The sequence below is a fragment of the Balaenoptera ricei genome, chromosome 11, assembly GCF_028023285.1.
Source record: "Balaenoptera ricei isolate mBalRic1 chromosome 11, mBalRic1.hap2, whole genome shotgun sequence".
Lineage (NCBI taxonomy): Eukaryota > Metazoa > Chordata > Mammalia > Artiodactyla > Balaenopteridae > Balaenoptera > Balaenoptera ricei.
In genome coordinates, this window is record NC_082649.1 from 105,793,659 (window position 1) to 105,810,549 (window position 16,891).

At 61.0% G+C, this 16,891-nt stretch overlaps 3 protein-coding genes across 12 annotated transcripts in view; 1 reads left to right on the forward strand and 2 right to left on the reverse strand.

The window, feature by feature from the left end:
- Positions 1 to 3,164, forward strand: part of MGLL (monoglyceride lipase) — a 103,465-nt gene extending 100,301 nt beyond the window's left edge. For all 4 annotated transcript variants that reach the window (XM_059940528.1, XM_059940529.1, XM_059940530.1 and 1 more), the window contains one exon: positions 414 to 3,164. In XM_059940528.1, the coding sequence (XP_059796511.1) occupies positions 414 to 539 (126 nt within the window). In that variant the 3' untranslated portion in view covers positions 540 to 3,164. The remainder of the gene's footprint in view (positions 1 to 413) is intronic.
- Positions 3,165 to 10,565: 7,401 nt separating this feature from the next.
- ABTB1 (ankyrin repeat and BTB domain containing 1) lies at positions 10,566 to 16,198 on the reverse strand. Of its 6 annotated transcripts, none has more exons than XM_059940526.1 (12): positions 16,038 to 16,198; positions 14,901 to 14,928; positions 14,721 to 14,776; positions 13,703 to 13,847; positions 13,400 to 13,559; positions 13,256 to 13,301; positions 12,892 to 13,011; positions 12,679 to 12,797; positions 12,333 to 12,428; positions 12,064 to 12,231; positions 11,123 to 11,323; positions 10,566 to 11,057 (listed from the first exon to the last, which is right to left on the reverse strand). In XM_059940526.1, exons 5-12 carry the CDS (start codon positions 13,451 to 13,453, stop codon positions 10,851 to 10,853), a joined length of 1,011 nt encoding a protein of 336 aa, XP_059796509.1. In that variant the 5' UTR covers positions 13,454 to 13,559; positions 13,703 to 13,847; positions 14,721 to 14,776; positions 14,901 to 14,928; positions 16,038 to 16,198; the 3' UTR covers positions 10,566 to 10,850. The 6 variants fall into 6 exon arrangements, with proteins under 6 accessions (XP_059796509.1, XP_059796508.1, XP_059796506.1 ...); XM_059940525.1 differs by having other exon boundaries at positions 14,901 to 14,985; XM_059940523.1 differs by having other exon boundaries at positions 12,898 to 12,993; positions 14,866 to 14,928; positions 16,038 to 16,170.
- Positions 16,199 to 16,315: 117 nt separating this feature from the next.
- The window catches only part of PODXL2 (podocalyxin like 2), a 32,866-nt gene continuing 32,290 nt past the window's right edge, over positions 16,316 to 16,891 (reverse strand). For both annotated transcript variants that reach the window (XM_059940519.1, XM_059940518.1), the window contains one exon: positions 16,316 to 16,681. In XM_059940519.1, coding sequence (XP_059796502.1) covers positions 16,469 to 16,681 — 213 coding nt within the window. In that variant the 3' untranslated portion in view covers positions 16,316 to 16,468. The remainder of the gene's footprint in view (positions 16,682 to 16,891) is intronic.

Genomic DNA, 16,891 nt, shown 5'->3' on the forward strand with positions numbered 1-16,891 from the left:
AGGAAGGTGTTTCTGGAAGGTTACCCTGGTCAGCTTTTGAATGACGCTAAGAAGCCAAATCCTGCGAGAGTGGAAGTGATCCCCGGCCACGGCGACGTGAGGGCCGTGGAGCTGGTGCCAGGACCACCGCCGTGGGCGGGTGGGAGTGAGGGTCAGCCGGGGCAGGCTGGGGTCCCACAAGGAGGAGAGGCTGCGCAGGGGGGGCAAGGCTGGAGGGGGAGTGGCGTGGAGAGGGGGCAGTGGTTTAAGAAAGGATCTGGTGAACATGTTGGGACCTTTCCAGCTGTTTGCAGCACCACCTGCTGACCAGGCGTGGGTGCGTGGAGAGGGGGTCCTCTCCATCCGCTGCCCGGCCGCCTTGCCCGCCCGTGTCACTCGCGGTAGCCGTGACTTCCTGTCTTTCGTAATTGCAGATTTACGAAGGTGCCTACCACGTCCTCCACAAAGAGCTTCCTGAAGTGACCAGCTCCGTCTTCCGTGAGATAAACACGTGGGTCTCTCAAAGGACAGCGGCGGCAGGAACGGGGTCCCCGCCCTGAGTGCCCTGGCCAGCCGTCGGGCCACAGTCGGGGAAGCGGGCAGAGGAAGGGCAGGAGCTGGCTTCTTAGATGTGGCTTGCCAACAAACAAACAAAAATCACAAATTGGAGGAATCCCTAGCACAATTTACTAAAAAAAAAAGAAAAAAGACAATCTTGTCGCACATCAGGCCGTCTGCCACTGGATCTTCCTTAAGTGGTGGACACTTTATGCAAAAATAGGAGGTCACAACACTTCCCAGAGAATGTGCTGGAAGGCCTTAGGCCGCAGAGCCCTGCCCCGCCTCTCCCGCTCCGCAGGGTCCCAGCACCCCCACTGCAATAACTGGGGGGGTCCCCTCCCGCCACCCCGCGCCCCACCCTCACGGCCTCAGCTGGGCCCCCTCTGGCCGCCGGGTGCGGGGCGGCATCCGCTTCCCCGGCAGACTCTTGTGCCGCCGCGGCCCAGAACATGCCTGCACTTCCTCAGCACGTGTCCACCCGTGACCCGCGTTAGCTCCTTGTCCGCCGGGAGCCCGGGGTGGGCTGTGGGGCAGGTGGGGCTTGGCCCAGAAGGGGCACCCGCGCCCCCTCCCCTCCGCGGGGCACGTCAGGGCAGCTGCTCGTCGCTGGCTAGTGTTACCTGGGGCTCAGAGGACAGTTGTGTTGGAGATGGAATGGCTCGTGTGTATAGCGTCTGTTCTGAAGCAGAGCCGGGTGGGGGGTGGGAACCAGGGGGCTTGAAGGCGTGGGTGCCTGACCCCCCTGTACAGCCCCGGGGGGCGGGCCTAGGAGCCCCGTGCGGGACAGGCCTGTCCCGGCTCCCGCCTGCCGGGCCACAGCCTCCCTGGGAGCCTCGGTGCTGGCAGCACAGCTACCTCTGGTGGCCGGAGAAGCTCCCCACGCGGTGGCCCTGCCCACGGTTGCAGGCCTGAGGCCACAGCAGCCCCGCTGCCTTTCTCGGTGCCAAACCCGCGGCCCCCCACCCCTTGGCCCTCAATTGCGCCAGAGGTAAACGGGGTCACCACCCACCCAGGGGGTACTTTGACTTTGAAATGGGACTCGCTGTCAGGTCTTGAGGCCCCACCTGCAGATGTCGCCGTGGTGGGGATGGAGCCGCCGGGGCGTGGAACGCTGGGGGAGGTGCGGTCCCGCCACCCCAAGGCTTCCCTGCCTGACGCGGAGGCTGGGGGCTAGGGCTCCCCACTCCTCCTCCTCCTCCTCCTCCTCCTCCTCCTCCTCCTCCTCCTCCAGTGGTGGGAGCTGATGCCCCACGTGTGCCCGGTTCTTCCGGGTCTGGTTCTGGGTCCACCTCCAAGGGCCCCCGAGCTGCTCACCCCCAGCGACGGTCAGCTGGCGGGGGCCTTGGTGTGTGTCCTGCTGCCCCTGCCCCTTGGGAGGGAGAGGCACCCATCCCCGGGGAACGGCACCTGGGTCCCCACAGAGAGCGGCTTCATCGCCACATCTTATTTCTCTGGCTTCTCTTTGGAGGAGAAGAACGTAGAAAATGCGAAGAGAGGTCGGCCCCACCTGCCCAGCTGGGCAGCAGTGAGAAAGTTCCTGCTCTCGGGCTAAGGAACGGCAGAAACTCCACCCACAAACCCCAGACACCCAGCCGTCCCACCCCGCAGGTCACAGCCCGTCCCCCGCCCCCCCAGAAGCATGCCATGGCAAGGCCATATCCCAGATTAAATACCAGGCATGTGGTTTGACCAGTAATCTTTCGATGCATGAATTTATTTATTTGAAAGCTCTTATAGAGGCATATTCAGTCACCTTTACAGATCTGGTTAAAGAATCGCCTGCATTTAAAAGAAAAAAGTTATTTGAAACCAGGACTGTTTCCTCATCTGGGAGGGGGCACAGGGCACGCCCACCTGCTGAGTCAGGGGTGCAGGTAGCAGCGTCTGGAGGCCCCTGGGGAGCGCCTTCCCGTCCTTGTCCTTGCTGCACTGAGCAAGTCTTGAACTGGGGTCACCCTCCATGTTGGCGGCTCCGTGCTGATACCTGGAGCGCCACCGCCATGCCATCGCCGTGGTGCAGGGGAGCTGGGTTTGGAAAGGAAGCGAGGTCACACATGGCCTGGCCTCGAGGTGACAGGAGGACAGAGGTCACAGAGGGGCCCTGGACATGCAGCCTATCCAAACCACGCCTGGGAGGACGGACATATTACTCGGGACACTGGGCCCAAGCACGCCTGTGAACTCGGTGCCGCCCTGTAACTCAGAGGCCGTGCTGGGCCACATGAAGTGGTTTCATGCCTGAAAAAATCTCTAGGAAAAGATGCCACCCGCAGCCACTGGAGGTCCCAACCCCGCCAGGGCCCGTTCCTTTGCCGGGATGGGGGGTGGTGACCCCAGCTTCCCCTTGGCTCTTGGGGGCCCTGGGGCTTGTGATGAGAGCTCTGAAAGATGCCCTGGAAACCCCCTGCAGGGCCCCACCCTCCTGCTCTTTCCTTCACCAACTGCTGACATCACCCTGTTAGGACCGCAGTGATTTTTCCAAGCAATTTACTGGTTATTGTCATTGCTGCAGCTCAGCCATCCCCCTACACGTGAGCTGTTAGTGGGCACCCGTGTATCAGTCTAGAACTATCACAGGACCAACGTCTGCCACAGCTAAGCCTAATAAACCACATGTTTTCTGACGGTGTCGTCTGCCTGTCTGTGTGATCTGACTGCAACGTCCCTTGCGGAGGGACCAGCGGCCCTTTGCGAGGCTGCACTGGGGGTCTGGGCCGGTCCCCCGATACACCCCAGTATGCGGAGCGGACTGCACGCCAGCTTTCTCGTGCAGACTCGGCCGCTGCCGCCGCCGCCAGGGGCCGGGCCGCCCCAGTTCGGGGCTCCACGGCTGACCCTCCTCCGCAGTCCCACATAACTTCTGACGATTTAGAAGCAAGTTCTGATCTCCCCCCACGTGGCCGCACCTCTGCCTCGCCCACCTGAGCGCAGGAGACCCCAGCTCGGGCGGGTGCCTGCACCCCTCCCCCCGTCCCCCCTGCGCCTGACCCAGAAGCGGAGGCTGTCGGCTGCCTGTCTGTCCAGGCGGACCATCTCCCTCTGGCCCCACTGGCCCCAGGGCTGTCACGGTCCCCTCCTGCCGGTGGCCACAGCAGCCTCCTCCAGGTGCCCCATCTCCCCGCTTGTGTCCCATTGGTCTCTTCCCACATAGCGACCAGAGCGGGTGTTCAACGAGTCAGGTGGTGGCCCTTCCCACTCCAGCCCTCGTGGTCCCATCTCATGCAGAGGCGGCCACGGCCCTCCCAAGCCTGCAGGCGCTGGGCCCGTGGCCACACGCCAGCCTCTCTGTGGAAGCTTCCCACCACCCTGTGTGGAGCTACCCACTCCCTGGCCCCCGCCGCCCCTCCTGCAGCACAGCCACTGCCGTCTGACTCGACCGCGTTCTGTGGACCCTCGGTAGCCCTGTCCCACCGGAGCTGAGCTGCGGGAGCTGGGTCCTCGCGTCAGACCTCTGTGTGGTTTCCAGGGGTCCCTGGTAAATATCTCTCCAGGCAGCGAGGGGCTGGGGGACCAGGGCTCTCTCTGGGCCAGGCTGGAGCCTGGAACTGGGGTTATAGGCACAGGGCCCACTTCTTGGTGGGCGCCCATGCCCTCACCCAGGCCACACCTCCAAGGGCCCCCTTGGGTTTAATGCTCTGCTGTTGCTGGCTTGAAATCCTCAATCTTTCTGGGCACCGTGCTCCTCCCGAGTTCTTGGACCATCCTTACGATCACTGCTCTGGACTCTTCCTTGGGCAGGTCGCCTGTCTCCACGTCACTTAGTTCTTCTTCTGGGCTTTATCTTTTCCTTCGTCTGGAACATGCTCCTTTGCCCCCTGGGTGCGTCTGAGTTGCTATTTGTACTTTATGTCTGTTAGTTACGTTTCTCGACCTTGGAGAGGGGGCCTCTGTAGGAGACGTCCTGTGTGTCCCAGCGGTGCTCTCTCCTCTCGTCACCCAAGCTACATGCTCTAGGGGTGCCCCCAAGAGGGCTGCGTGAGCCCTCCTGTGGCAGGGGGCTGACTACGTGGGGCGTCTGGTGGGCCTGGTCGGCCCCTGGCCTGGCTGGTTGCCAGGCCTTGCCTCGTGTGGATGCCGCTGGCTGCTGGTTAGCGGGGTCTGGTCACGAGGCGGCGGGTTGTGGAATCCTGGGGGACCCCAGGCTAGTGCTGGCTCACTGGTGGGCAGAGTCGGGGTCCAGAAGACCCTGGGATGTTGCCCGCCCACTGGCGGGTGAAGCCAGGTCCTGGGGTTAGTGCCGGTCTACTACTGGCAGGCGGAGCCGGGTCCTGGAGTCTGGCTGCAGGGCCCAGGGGTCCCAGAGCTGGTGTTGGATCTCTGGTGGGGGAGGGGGGGCGGTTCCTGACACAGTTGGGTCTGGGGTCCAGGGTGTCCTGAAGCTTGCGGTGACCTGCTAATGGGCAGAGCCGGGGCCCAGCTGGTCCCAGGGCGGATCTGGCCTGCTCTGGGCGTGCTGGGTCCACAAGCTGCAGGACTGTGGTTTTCTTTTCTTTTTTTTTTTCTAAATTTAATTTTTATTTTATATTGGAGTATAGTTGATTTATAATGTTGTGTTAGTTTTAGGTGTACAGCTAAGTGATTCAGTTATACATATATACACCGTTTCTCAGATTCTTTTCCCACATAGGTTATTACAGAATATTGAGTAGAGTTCCCTGTGCTATACAGTAGGTCCTTGTTGATTATCTATTATATATATAGTAGTGTGTATATGTTAATCCCAAACTCTTAATTTATCTCTCCTCTGCCCCCACGTTTCCCCTTTGGTAACCGTAAGTTTGTTTTCTAAGTCTGTGTGTGTGTTTTGTAAATAAGTTCATTTGTATCTTTTTGTTTTTTTTTAGATTTCACACGTAAGTGATATCATATGGTATTTGTCTTTCTCTGTCTGATTTACTTAGTATGATAATCTCTGGGTCCATCCATGTTGCTGCAGATGGCATTATTTCATTCTTTTTTATGTCTGAGCAATATTCCATGGCATATATGTACCACATCTTCTTTATCCATTCCTCTGTCGATGGACATTTAGGTTGTTACCATGTCCTGGCTATTGTAAACAGTGCTGCAGTGAACACTGGGGTGCATGTATCTTTTCAAATCACAGTTTTCTCCAGATATATGTCCAAGAGTGGGATTGCTGCTTCATATGGTAGTTCTATTTTTAGTTTTTTAAGGAGTCTCCATACTGTTCTCCATAGTGGCTGTATCAATTTACATTCCCACCAACAGTGTAGGAGGGTTCCCTTTTCTCCACACCCTCTCCAGCATTTAGTGTTCCTACTTTTTGATGATGGCCATTCTGACAGGTGTGAAGTGATACCTCATTGTAGTTCTGATTTGCATTTCTCTAATAATTAGCGATGTTGAGCATCTTTTCATGTGCCTCTTGGCCATCTGTATGTCTTCTTTGGAGAAATATCTACCTAGGTCATTTGCCCATTTTTTGATGGGGTTGTTTGGTTTTTTGATATTGAACTGCATGAGCTGGTATATTTTGGAGATTAATCCCTTGTCGGTTGCTTTGTTTGCCAATATTTTCTCACATTCTGTGGGTTGTCTTTTCATTTTGTTTATGGTTTCCTTTGCTGTGCAAAAGCTTTTAAGTTTATTTAGGTCCCATTTGTTTACTTTTGTTTTTATTTCTATTACTCTAGGAGGTGGATTGCAAGAGATCTTGCTGCGATTTATGTCATAGAGTGTTCTGCCTATGTTTTCCTGTAAGAGTTTCATAGCATCCAGCCTTACATTTAGGTCTTTAATCCATTTTGAGTTTATTTTGTGTATTTTTGTGTATGGTGTTAGAGGATGTTCTAAAGTAAGTCCCCTACATAGGAATGAGTTCTGTTCTGAGAGTGCATTCGTAAGTCCAGTTTGTTTGTAAGTCCAACAAAGTTAGCCTAGGTACCCAACTAACACAGTGGGCTATGTAGTACTGTACTGTAATAGGTTTATAATGCTTTTCACACAAATAATACATAAACACAAAAAATAAAACATTTTTTTAAAAATTTTTTTTATTTTTATGGCTGTGTTGGGTCTTCATTTCGTGTGAGAGCTTTCTCTAGTTGTGGCAAGCGGGGGCCACTCACTATCGCGGCCTCTCTTGTTGCAGAGCACAGGCTCCAGACGCGCAGGCACAGTAATTGTGGCTCACGGGCCCAGTTGCTCCGTGGCATGTGGGATCTTCCCAGACCAGGGCTCGAACCCGTGTCCCCTGCATTGGCAGGCAGACTCTCAACCACTGCGCCACCAGGGAAGCCCCAATAAAACATTTTTGATCTTACAATACAGTACCTTGACAAGTACAGTAGTGCAACAGCTGGGATACAAGGGCTGGCGTCAAGTGAACAGGCAAGAAGAGTTACTACTGACTGGAGGAGGGAGAGGAGGTGGGAGATGGTAGAGCTGAAGGATCGTCAGCAATAGGAGACGGAGGGCAAGCTGCAGTGTCACTCATGCCTGACATTGATGGACCGCACGTTTCGTTCGCAACTTGAAGGTTTGTATGTAGGGGACTTACTGTAATTTCATTGTTTTACATATAGTCGTCCAGTTTTAGGGCTGTGGTTTTCTTGGTCTGGTGTCTGCCCCCTGCTGGGCAAGGCTGGTCTAGCGGCCTGAGCAGGCTCCCTGGAGGGCACGGCCGGTGCCTGCCCACTGGTGGGTGGAGCTGCGCCTCGCTGTCTGGTGGGCAGGGCCGTGTCCCAGGTGGCTGTGAGCTCAGCAGGTCCCAAGGCAGCCTGTCAGCTAGCTGACGGGTGGGGCTCTGTCCCCGCCCAGGGGGCTGTTTGGCCCAAGGCTCCCAGCACTGGGCCTGCAGGCTGCTGGGTGGGGCTTGGTCTTGGCGCTCACAGGCCAAGATATCAGCCCAGCAGCAGCAGCAGCTGTGTTCACGGGGCCGAATGTCCCCCAGTGTATCTGCCACCGGCGTCTGTGTCCCCAGGGTGAGCCTCAGCCGCCCCCCCCCCCCACCTCTGCAGGAGACCCTCCAAGAACAGCAGGTAGGTCTGGCCCAGGCTCCCATCAAATTACTGCTTCTGCCCTGGGTCCTGGTGCGTGTGAGGTTTTGTGCGGCCCTTTAGGAGTGGGGTCCCTGCAGTCAAGCCCCGCTGTCTTCACAGCCAGAGGCTCTGGGGGCTCCCGGTGCCGGACCCCCGGGCTGGGGAGCCCGACGTGGGGCTCAGAGCTCTCACTCCTCGGGGGGAACCTCTGCAGGGTCATTATTCTCCAGTGTGTGCGTCGCCCACCTGGGGGTAAGGGACTCCTACTGTCTCGTCGTCGTTCCTTCTTTATGTCTTTAGCCGTAGATCTTTCCTGGTAGGGTTTGGTCTTTTCCATGGATGGTGGTTCTGCAGGCGGTTGTGATGTTGGTGTACTCGTGAGAGGCGGTGAGCTGCTCTCCTGAGGTGACTTCTGATGAAATTTTTGATCATTTTGGGATAGGTCCCATGGGGTGGCCAGAGCTGGCCGTCCCCTGTGCAGAGGCCCCCTGGGTGGCATGCAGACCTGGAGGACGGCCCCCTCCCCGAGGCCCGCACTCCTTCTACAGCCCGAGCCTCAAGGGGTTGACCGTGGGCAGTGTCCTCCTCTCTGGGCTGTTCCTGCCTCCTGGGAGCACCCACGGAGCACAGACTCCTGCTGAGGGCCATCACGCGGCAGGTGCCCCATGGCCTTGGGGCTGCCCCCAGATCCAGGACGGGGTGACACAGCTTGCCTCATCTTGGTGGGGCAGGAAGAGGGACGATGGAGCACCAGGCCGGCCCAGCGGGGGAGAGCAGGAGGTGAGCAGGAGGGGGCATGTCCGAGGGGCTCGGGGTAGATGGGAAGGGAGCACAGGTTGGTCACAGAACTGGGACTTTGAGGGATGCAGATCTCCTGCAGCAACAGCACCCTGCCCAGGACGGTGCATGGGGGGAGCCCACGGTGGGGGTGCAGTGCTGGGACCAGCCACAGCGGGGAGCCAACCGCCCTGGCCGGAGGGTGTCTGGAGCCTAGGGTGGAGGACAGGGCCGTGACCAGATGGAGGCTGGGTGGGAGCAGCTGCTGCTCGCCCACTCGCTGCCCTGTCTTGAGTGTGTGGCTTGCAGCCCATGGACCAAGGAGGCTGCTCCTGCTCCTGCCACAGCATCCTCATCCCAGCCCACTGGGAGGGAGGAAAGGAAAGGGGCAGGCTGAGCTTTTCAGGGATGAAACCAGAGACCTCATCTGCCGTTTCTGCTCACATCTAGGACCCGGTGGCGTGGCCACGGCTAAATGCAGGGAAGCTGGGAAATGAGCCAGGTGCCCACAGAAGAGGAAGGGCGCACAGAGGTCAGACAGACAGCAGGCTGTGCCCAGGAACCAGGCATGCACCTCAGGCTTTCCAGGAGGGGAGACCTGGGCTCAGTATCCACCTGGAAGATGCCAGCAGGGTGGGTGAAAGTGAGCTGGAGGTGAGGCAGGGCCCCAGCTGGGGCCAAGGTGGCAGGAGGGGGACCCAGAGACCGCCCAGCAGCTACTGTGGAGGCTGGTTGACAACTACCTTGAGGGCTGAGGAATCAGGAGAACACGAGTGTCCATCTCCAAGACTCCACAGGTAAGAAGGGGCTACACTGTGTGCCCGGAATTGCTCGTGTTGCATCTTCCAGGAAAAAAGTTCGTTTGTGCTGAGGTTCAGTGGGCTGAGCCCCACCCCTCTGGGCCCCCTCAGGACCCCGTCTGACTCTCACACCAGGCGTGGTGGCTGGCAGTGCTGCTCCCATTTAGACCGATAAGGATGCTGGGGCTCTGACGTGCTCCAGCCCAGGTCCCCGGCCCACGTGCAAGACACCCGCTGCCTCCCAGGTGAAGGTGGTGACAACCCAGGTGCAGGGTGCTGATGGGACTCCAAAAACTACTGGCAGGGGGGTGGGGGGCTGGAGTGCCTGAGGGCAGCTTCCTGGCTCCAGGGCCCCTTCCTTCGAAAGTCCCTGCCTGAGGCTGTGCCTCAGACTTTTACCAAAGTGAGAAACAGAATGCTCCAGGAATTAAGGCTGCCCCTGGCAAGAGCACTCCTGACTTTGTGACGGCACCCTCACCCCTCCCTCTGCTGCCGTGAGGCGGACACTGAAAGCTATGTAGGAGTTTTCCAGGTAGAGGAGCGAACATATATGCATGCCTTTTTTTTTTTTTTTTTTTTTTTTTTGCAGGTGGGAAGAATATTATAGGATGGGTTAAAAAATATATCTTTGGGTAAGGGCCAGGACTAGGGTGAGGCAAGTGAGGCACTCCCCTCGGGCACACAACTTAAGGGTGCACCAAAAATCTTAGTAATCAAAATAAGCAATATTTTAATGTAATACTTTACTTTTAAATCAAAATTAATGATAAACCAAATATTGACATTTCGAAACAGGATTCCTGGTTGTCTTTTGCTCCAGTCCCCCAGGACTCAGCAGAGCATGGTCTGTCTGTGGGCCCTGCCCCGCCGGCAGGCCCTCTTCCGCCCTTACACTCCACTTTATATACAAGCCGTTCTTCTTTTCTGTTTTTGCTTACTCTGTTAACGGTGGGTCTCTTTTTCCCCAATGTGAAAAATGTCGGGATCTTGCGATGGAATAGAATGCATATAATTTTTCCCAGTAAAATGTATGGAAATTTTTTTTGATTCAACAGTGTTCACTTAGAAGCAGGCCCTGAGCTGAGGGAAAAACAGTGGCTTCCATCCTCAGCACCCCCTGGACTGATACGCACCACAGCCAGTGGCCGAGGCGGGTGGAGGGAGCCAGGCCGGGTCCGCTTAGCTGGGGCCCCGCTCTCCAAGATGCAGGCTGGGCTGAGGCCGCACAGCGGTCTGAGCAGCAGCTGCTCAGTGAGTGAGCTCAGAAGCCCCGCCTTAGCTCATCTGAGGGCAAACACCTCTGGCCCCGCGAAACCCCCAGGACCACCAAGGAGGAACCCTGTCCCCAAGGGGAGTCTGGTCATCAGAGGGGCTGCCTACTCAGACCCCCAGACGGGGGCCCTGACCCGAGCTCCCCCCACCCTGTCCCTGGGACACAGGCTCCCACGGTGAATTCAAGCTTTATTGCCCCGCTCGGCCCAGGAAAACATGCGAGGAGGGGCCAGGAGCAGGTGGGATGGGGGAGGGAGGCCCTAAGAGACCGCCCGCCAGGTTTCCCTGAGTGGTGCCCAGCCCCAGGGCCTTGGGGCTGGTTGTGCTGCGGGAGAGGCCTCATCCCAAGGTGACCCTCCCCGGGGTCCCCAGGCACAGAGGGGAGGAGAGCGCAGCCGAGCCCCTGCCGGCACGGTGATGCCCCAGGCTCACTAGCCACCACGCGTGCAGCCGTCCGTCAGCAGTCCAGGCCGATGGACAGCAGCAGGTCCTCCAGCACCCGCAGCCGCCGCTCTGCCTGCTCCATGGCACTGCACGTCTGCACCGTGCTGCCCACGTGGAAGCGGATGTCGTCCACCAGCGGGATGGAGTCTGTCTCCTGCCGGGCTGTCACGGCCGCGGCCTCCTCCCTCACAGCCTCCACGAAGTCCCGCTGCCCCGCCAGCTGTGGACGGGCCGGCTCAGGGCACGCCCGTCGCCCACCCCCAGCCGCCCCGGGCCCACGCTCACCTTCTCGAGGACCTTGGCCATGTACTTTGTGCACTGGTCCTCCAGGCGCGCCAGGCCAAACAGCTTGGCCACGCGCCACACGCCCACCACGCTGTCCTCGTCCAGCAGCTGGGCCAGGCCACGGCCACACAGCTGCTTCAGGCCTGGCAACAGGTACATGTCGGCCACACGCAGCACGTCATAGGCCAACTCGGGAGGCAGCTGCAACGAGAACGGAGGTGAGGGAGGGCACCAGAGGCTTAAGAATGGGGTCCACAGGCCGAGCCAGGGGCTCACGTTGCAGGCCAGCTCTGCCCTGAGCCCCGCAGCCAGAGCCCAGGTTTCCCACCTGCTGTGGCAGGCACGGCCTCAGAGGACGAGGGAAGCGGGGTGTAACTAACACCCAGTCCAGGCGGGGGCACCTGCTTGGCCGCCACCCCCTTCTCCGGGAGCAGCTGTGACAGGGACGCTATGGCCCACTGACCCCTTCTGGGAGGAAGTGTGCTAGCCCTGCCCTGGGCGCTCCCCCTCAGTCGCCGTATTACTACCGTGACCTGCACGCACGCAGGCAGCGCACACCTGCTGCCTCCTCACCTGGGGCAGCTGCCTCGGGGCAGCCAAAGGGCCCTGCAGTGACCCCGACGCACGAGGCCAGGGCTCCCCACTGTGGCAGGAATTCAGGGTGACTGTCCCCGCCCACCCCCTGGCTGGAGAACTTGGGGACCCCAGGTGGCTACACTATGTCTCCAAGTGCCAGGTGCTCATGCCATGAGTCTTGTCACTCATTCCTGCCCTGGAACCAGGGCCCCTCCACCTGATAGAAAAGTTCAAACAGGACCCACACTCCAGCCTCATAGAGAACAGGCCTCTCAGAGCCAGTCCAGACCTGGGCGCTCCCTCTAAGCCCCGTGGTGACGTGGCCTGTGTACCCCCCACCCCCCACCCCTGCCCAGCGCACACACCTCGGTGTGGTCGCCATAGATGTAGTACAGCACGTGGGTGAAGATGTCGGGTGAGATGTCGTGCAGGGTGATGGCCAGGAGGCCGCCTGAGGCCTCCAGCTCCTCGTTCTCTCGGAAGTGGTCATCCAGCAGGGCCCGGAAGTAATCACTGCGGCCACAGAAGAAGGCCTGTGGGAGGCTGGGCTCAGGATGGGCCAAGACTTGTGCCTCGAGGAGCTGGCCCAGGGCTTAAGGCAGGGGTGGGGGTCTGGAGGGAAAAAACTTAGTACCTTGTGACAGAGGAAGCTGTAACCGTCCACCCGGAAGCAGACATCAGGGCAGCTGCTGAAGCCGTCGCAAGGGAAGGGCAGCTCCCCAAGATCACCCTAGTGGGGGACAGGAGAGCAGGTGCCATCAGAGCAGGCAGGAGATGGGAGAGCAGCCGGCCCCGGCCAAGAGCCCGTTCTAGCTCAGCCTGGAGGACGACCGCTGCCCCATGTGTTGACTTAGATACAGGACAACTAAAGCAAGCAGGCCAGCTCAGAAAAGGGAAGCAACGGGCTCTAGGTTTAAACCGCAGCCCCATCCTCAGACACGGCCCCTACCCACAAGCCCAGCCCAGGCGGGCGCGCTTACCCGGAGCTCGGGGGGCAGGGCACAGTCGGCCAGCAGGGCCAGGTCCTCCCGCAACCGGGGGTCTGCCTGGGGAGGCTCGATGGTCAGCACCTTCACACACGTGCCTGGCTTGGAAGCCCCTGTGGAGGGGAGAACGCAGCTTCAGGGAGCTGAGCGGCCCGCCAGCTGCTGCCTGAAACCCTGGGCCCCGGGCCCCAAAGCCTGGACACGCACACTCACACTTGGCCTCCAGGTCGCCGAGCAGGTCCCACAGCTGGCACTGCTTGGCGAGACGCTCACAGTCGCCAACGTGCTCCACACCGACGTCCAGGCAGCCTGGGTATGGGTGCAGTGCTGGGGGGAGGCTCAGAGCCTGAGGAGGCCCTCAGCTGCCCCGCGGCCGTCCCTCCACGCACCACCCGGTTCTACAGCACCCGGGACAGACGAGAAGGGCTCCTCTGTGGGTGGGAAAAGCCAGCCCAGGAGGCAGCTGGAACCACCCTGCACCCCAGGGGATGAGCCCCAGGAGAGAAAAAGTGGCCCCCAAAGCCACGTCTGGGTGTGCTGCAGCCCCTCCCTACCCAGACCCAGGGCTCACCTGTGTACAGGTACTGCAGAAGGGCCCCAAAGGCCACGGGGTTGATCTGTAGGCAGAGACCGCAGGGAGACAAGGTCAGAGGCAGCCACTCAACACAAATTCCCTGCTCACCCTCTGCCCTCCCCATCCCCGGGAGGGACGCACCAGAGGGTGCCTGAGGACCACGACACTCTTGCCCTTCCATCTGGTGTCGAGCATGTGTGCGAAGTAGGTGCTGCGAGCACCCAGGATGCAGCGATGTGCCCGGAAGGACTTCCCGTGCACTAAGAAGACCACGTCGCTGTGGATGCCCTGCTCCAGGAGGCTGGGGGCAGTGGAGGGGGTACTCAGCAGTGCCGCCCCCCAAGTCTGCCCACTGCCCCTCATCCCGTCCAGCGGGAGAGCCCTCAGCCCCACACAGGCCACGCCACCGCAGACCCTGTGCAGGGCTGTCTCGCGCTGTCTCACCGCAGCAGGAAGCGGTAGTAGCAGTCCCGCTGCCGGTAGGAGGCCGTCACCTGCTTGTAGTCACGCAGGGCCCGGCGGATGGCATCACTCTGTGCCCCGTAGAGGCAGCGCTCCCCATCGAAGGTGTTGGCCTCGCAGCGGGCTCCTGGGGACGGCAGGGCTGTCCAATCAGCAGGGCCATGGGGCTGCCCACCACAGCTGGGGAGGGGCCTGGGGGAGAGGTGCATCTCCCCCCTCCCCCCCACCTACGGGGCCCGAGTCGCCCTGGGCCTGCTCGCGCCCCAGCATCCTCCCCGCCAGGGCCCAGGCACACGCCACACACCACACACCACACAAAACAGATGGCTTGGAGGCCGGCCCTAATCTATGCACTGGTGGCCTGGGGACACACCCTAGGCAGAAGGGTCCCCGTCCTCACCTAACTGAGGTTCCTGGGGCAGAAAGACATACACAGGTTAGCAAATAACGTCAGGTGCTCTGAAAGAAAGCTAAGCAAGACAAAGGGTGACAGTGGTGGCAGCTGCCACAGGAGAGGCTATGGAAGGTCCCTGGGGCAGAAGACAAGGTGCAGGGGCCTGAAGTGAGTGAGCGTCATGCCGAGACCTGGGAAAGGCCTTCTGAGCAGAAAGAACAGCAACTGCAAAGGCCCTGAGGGGCACGCGGGAAGGCAGCAGAGGGCTGGCCGGGGCGGGAGGGGGCGCACCCGTCACGGAGCAGCTCAGGGCAGGCCAGCTTCTCTAGCTCATGGGAAACACAGCGGGGAAGCCACTCAGGCCGGGAAGCGGGTCACACTGGCCGTGGGGCATGCCCACTGTGGTAAGGACAACACATGGTAGGGGACAAGGAGGGGCAGCCACAGGGAGATGCTGACCCGGGCCTGGGGAGCCGAGGGGAGAATAGGCTCTGAGGGCAGAGCTAAGGGCACTTGCTGCTGGGGTGCTAGACTGAGAGGGGACGCCAGGGCCCCCGGGCACAGCCCGCGTCCACCGCCCCACCCCACCCTGCCCCACGCGCTCACCATTGGCTAGCAGATAGAGCACCAGCTCTTCATGTCCACAGAGGCAGGCGTAGTACCTGAGGGGGAGGCGGGTGGGGCAGGGGCGCTGTCAGGCCTGCAGGCCCGGCCCACCCCACCCACCCCCCTGCCCCCCGCCGGCACTCACAAGGGGGTGCTGTCCCACTTGTCCCGCACATTCACCTCCACGTCTCGCTGCTCCAGCAGGTACCTGGGCAGAGGAGGTCAGAGCCTGCGTCAGGATGGGTTTGGGGTCTGGAGAGGAGACCTGCGGAAGGGGAAGGAGGGAAGCCTCCCCAGGTGAGGGCAGAGACCAGAGCAGGACAGGCATTTAAGGCAAAGGAACCACGAAAGAGTGTGGATGTGGGAGCCCCTGGGCGTCAGAGACCCCAGAACTGAAGAGGCTGAGCATCTGGGCTGAAAGCGTATGGGAGGGAGGGAGGGAGGGGGAGGGGGTGGGGCCCTGCCTCTGCCCGAACCCTCGGGCTGCATGGGGTGGCAGGTTGGCCTTCCCAGGTCAGGGGGACTGGAGATGAAAAGGACCACCAGGAGACTTGCAGGCGTCCTGGCAGCGTGGAAACGAAAAATGGACAGATTATAAAAGGCGGAAGTCAGGAAACAAGGCAGCAGAGGAGACTGGGGTGAGGGGAGACCACCAAGGATAGTGATGGAAGGAACCCACTTCGGGGAGACGCCCAGATTGGATCTCAGAGTGCACCACACTTTGGGGGCTACCAACTAACTCCCAGGTGTCACCCGACCCTGGGGAGGAGCCCGGGGAAGCTGCGGGGCTCAGGAAATCCCCGACTGGCCCAGGGGAGGGCGCCAGGGAAGGTCGGGACCAGGGATGGGGGAAGGAAAACAGGTGCCTCATATCCCACATCAGCAGCCCCTCCCTCCCCGTGCGGCCCGCGGAGACGGCGATTGCAGCACCCGGGCTGCCTCAACCGCAATTAGGAGTTCCCGAATCTCTGAGAACCAGAGACTGGTTCCAGGCCACAGGCGTTCCCAGCGCGGGGTCCGCAGCTCATCAGAGGAGCCACGTCGGGGGCGTCCCAGGCCTGCCCCCAGGGTCTGACCTCCGGGCCCTTCTCTTCTCTCTGCCCCTCTCCGCCTCCTCCGGGCGTCCGCGTCGCAGTCCTCCCCTCCGGGACCCCCGGAGTCACGCCAGCACCCGACCCCCGCGCCCCCGCTCAGAGAGCTGCCTGGACCGGGGCGGTCCTGCTTCGGCGCCCCGGCCGCCCCCGTCCCCCACCCCCACCCCGGCCAGGCGCTCCGCGGGCGGCCCACTCACACCCTCCCGGGGCCACGGCTCCTCACCGCACTCGGCCCACGTCCCCCTTCCTGCAGCTGGAGAACAGATCGCAGGTATCCATGGCGCGGACGTCTCCGACCCCGGGCAGCGGCGAAGCCCCGCCGAATATAAACACGCCGCGCTGCGCCCCGCCCGCTCCGCAGCGGCGCCTGGCGTCCGGAGGACCGACCCGGGATACGCCCGCCCCGCCCCTCCTCTTAGTCCACCCGCCCCCGCTTATCACACACGTTCTCCCCCCCCCCCCCCTCCAACCACAGGCGCAAGAACCAGTCGCGCAGGCGGATGCGCGAGGCCCGGCGTGCTCTCCGGGCGGCTTTAATGGGGTCCCGGGGCAGCCCCTCGGGGCCTCGGGTGGGGACGGGGACGGGGCCGAGTTGCGCCGTGAGTCGGGGGAAAGCAGGGACCCCGCGACGAGGGCCGGGCGGGGCACAGCCCCTCACAGGTGCGTGTCCTCCTCGAATACGTCCGAGTCCTCGGGGTCGCGCTTGCCCCCCATGAGCGCGCTCCAGCCCCCCGGGCCGTTGACGGCGCCGCCGCCGTTCAGGCTGGGCTGCTTCTCCTGCATCTCCGACTGGCTGTCGCTGGCCACGTCCAGCGTGGGGTTGTCGTGGCAGCCGTTCTCCACGAAGCGCAGCTCCTCGCCGTGCGACTGCGGCGGGAGGGGCCGCTGGGAGAGCACGCCGGGCCCCCGCCGCCCCCGCACCATCCCTTCACCGGTCCTCAGGCCGGCGAAACCGCACGCAGGGGACCCCAGCGGACCCTGATGGACGCAGGCCGCGTCGGCTCTGGTTCCACAGCTCAGCTCCTTTCTTAAAATGACTACTGACCCTTCGCACGGAACAGACCCGTGGCCTCCCTG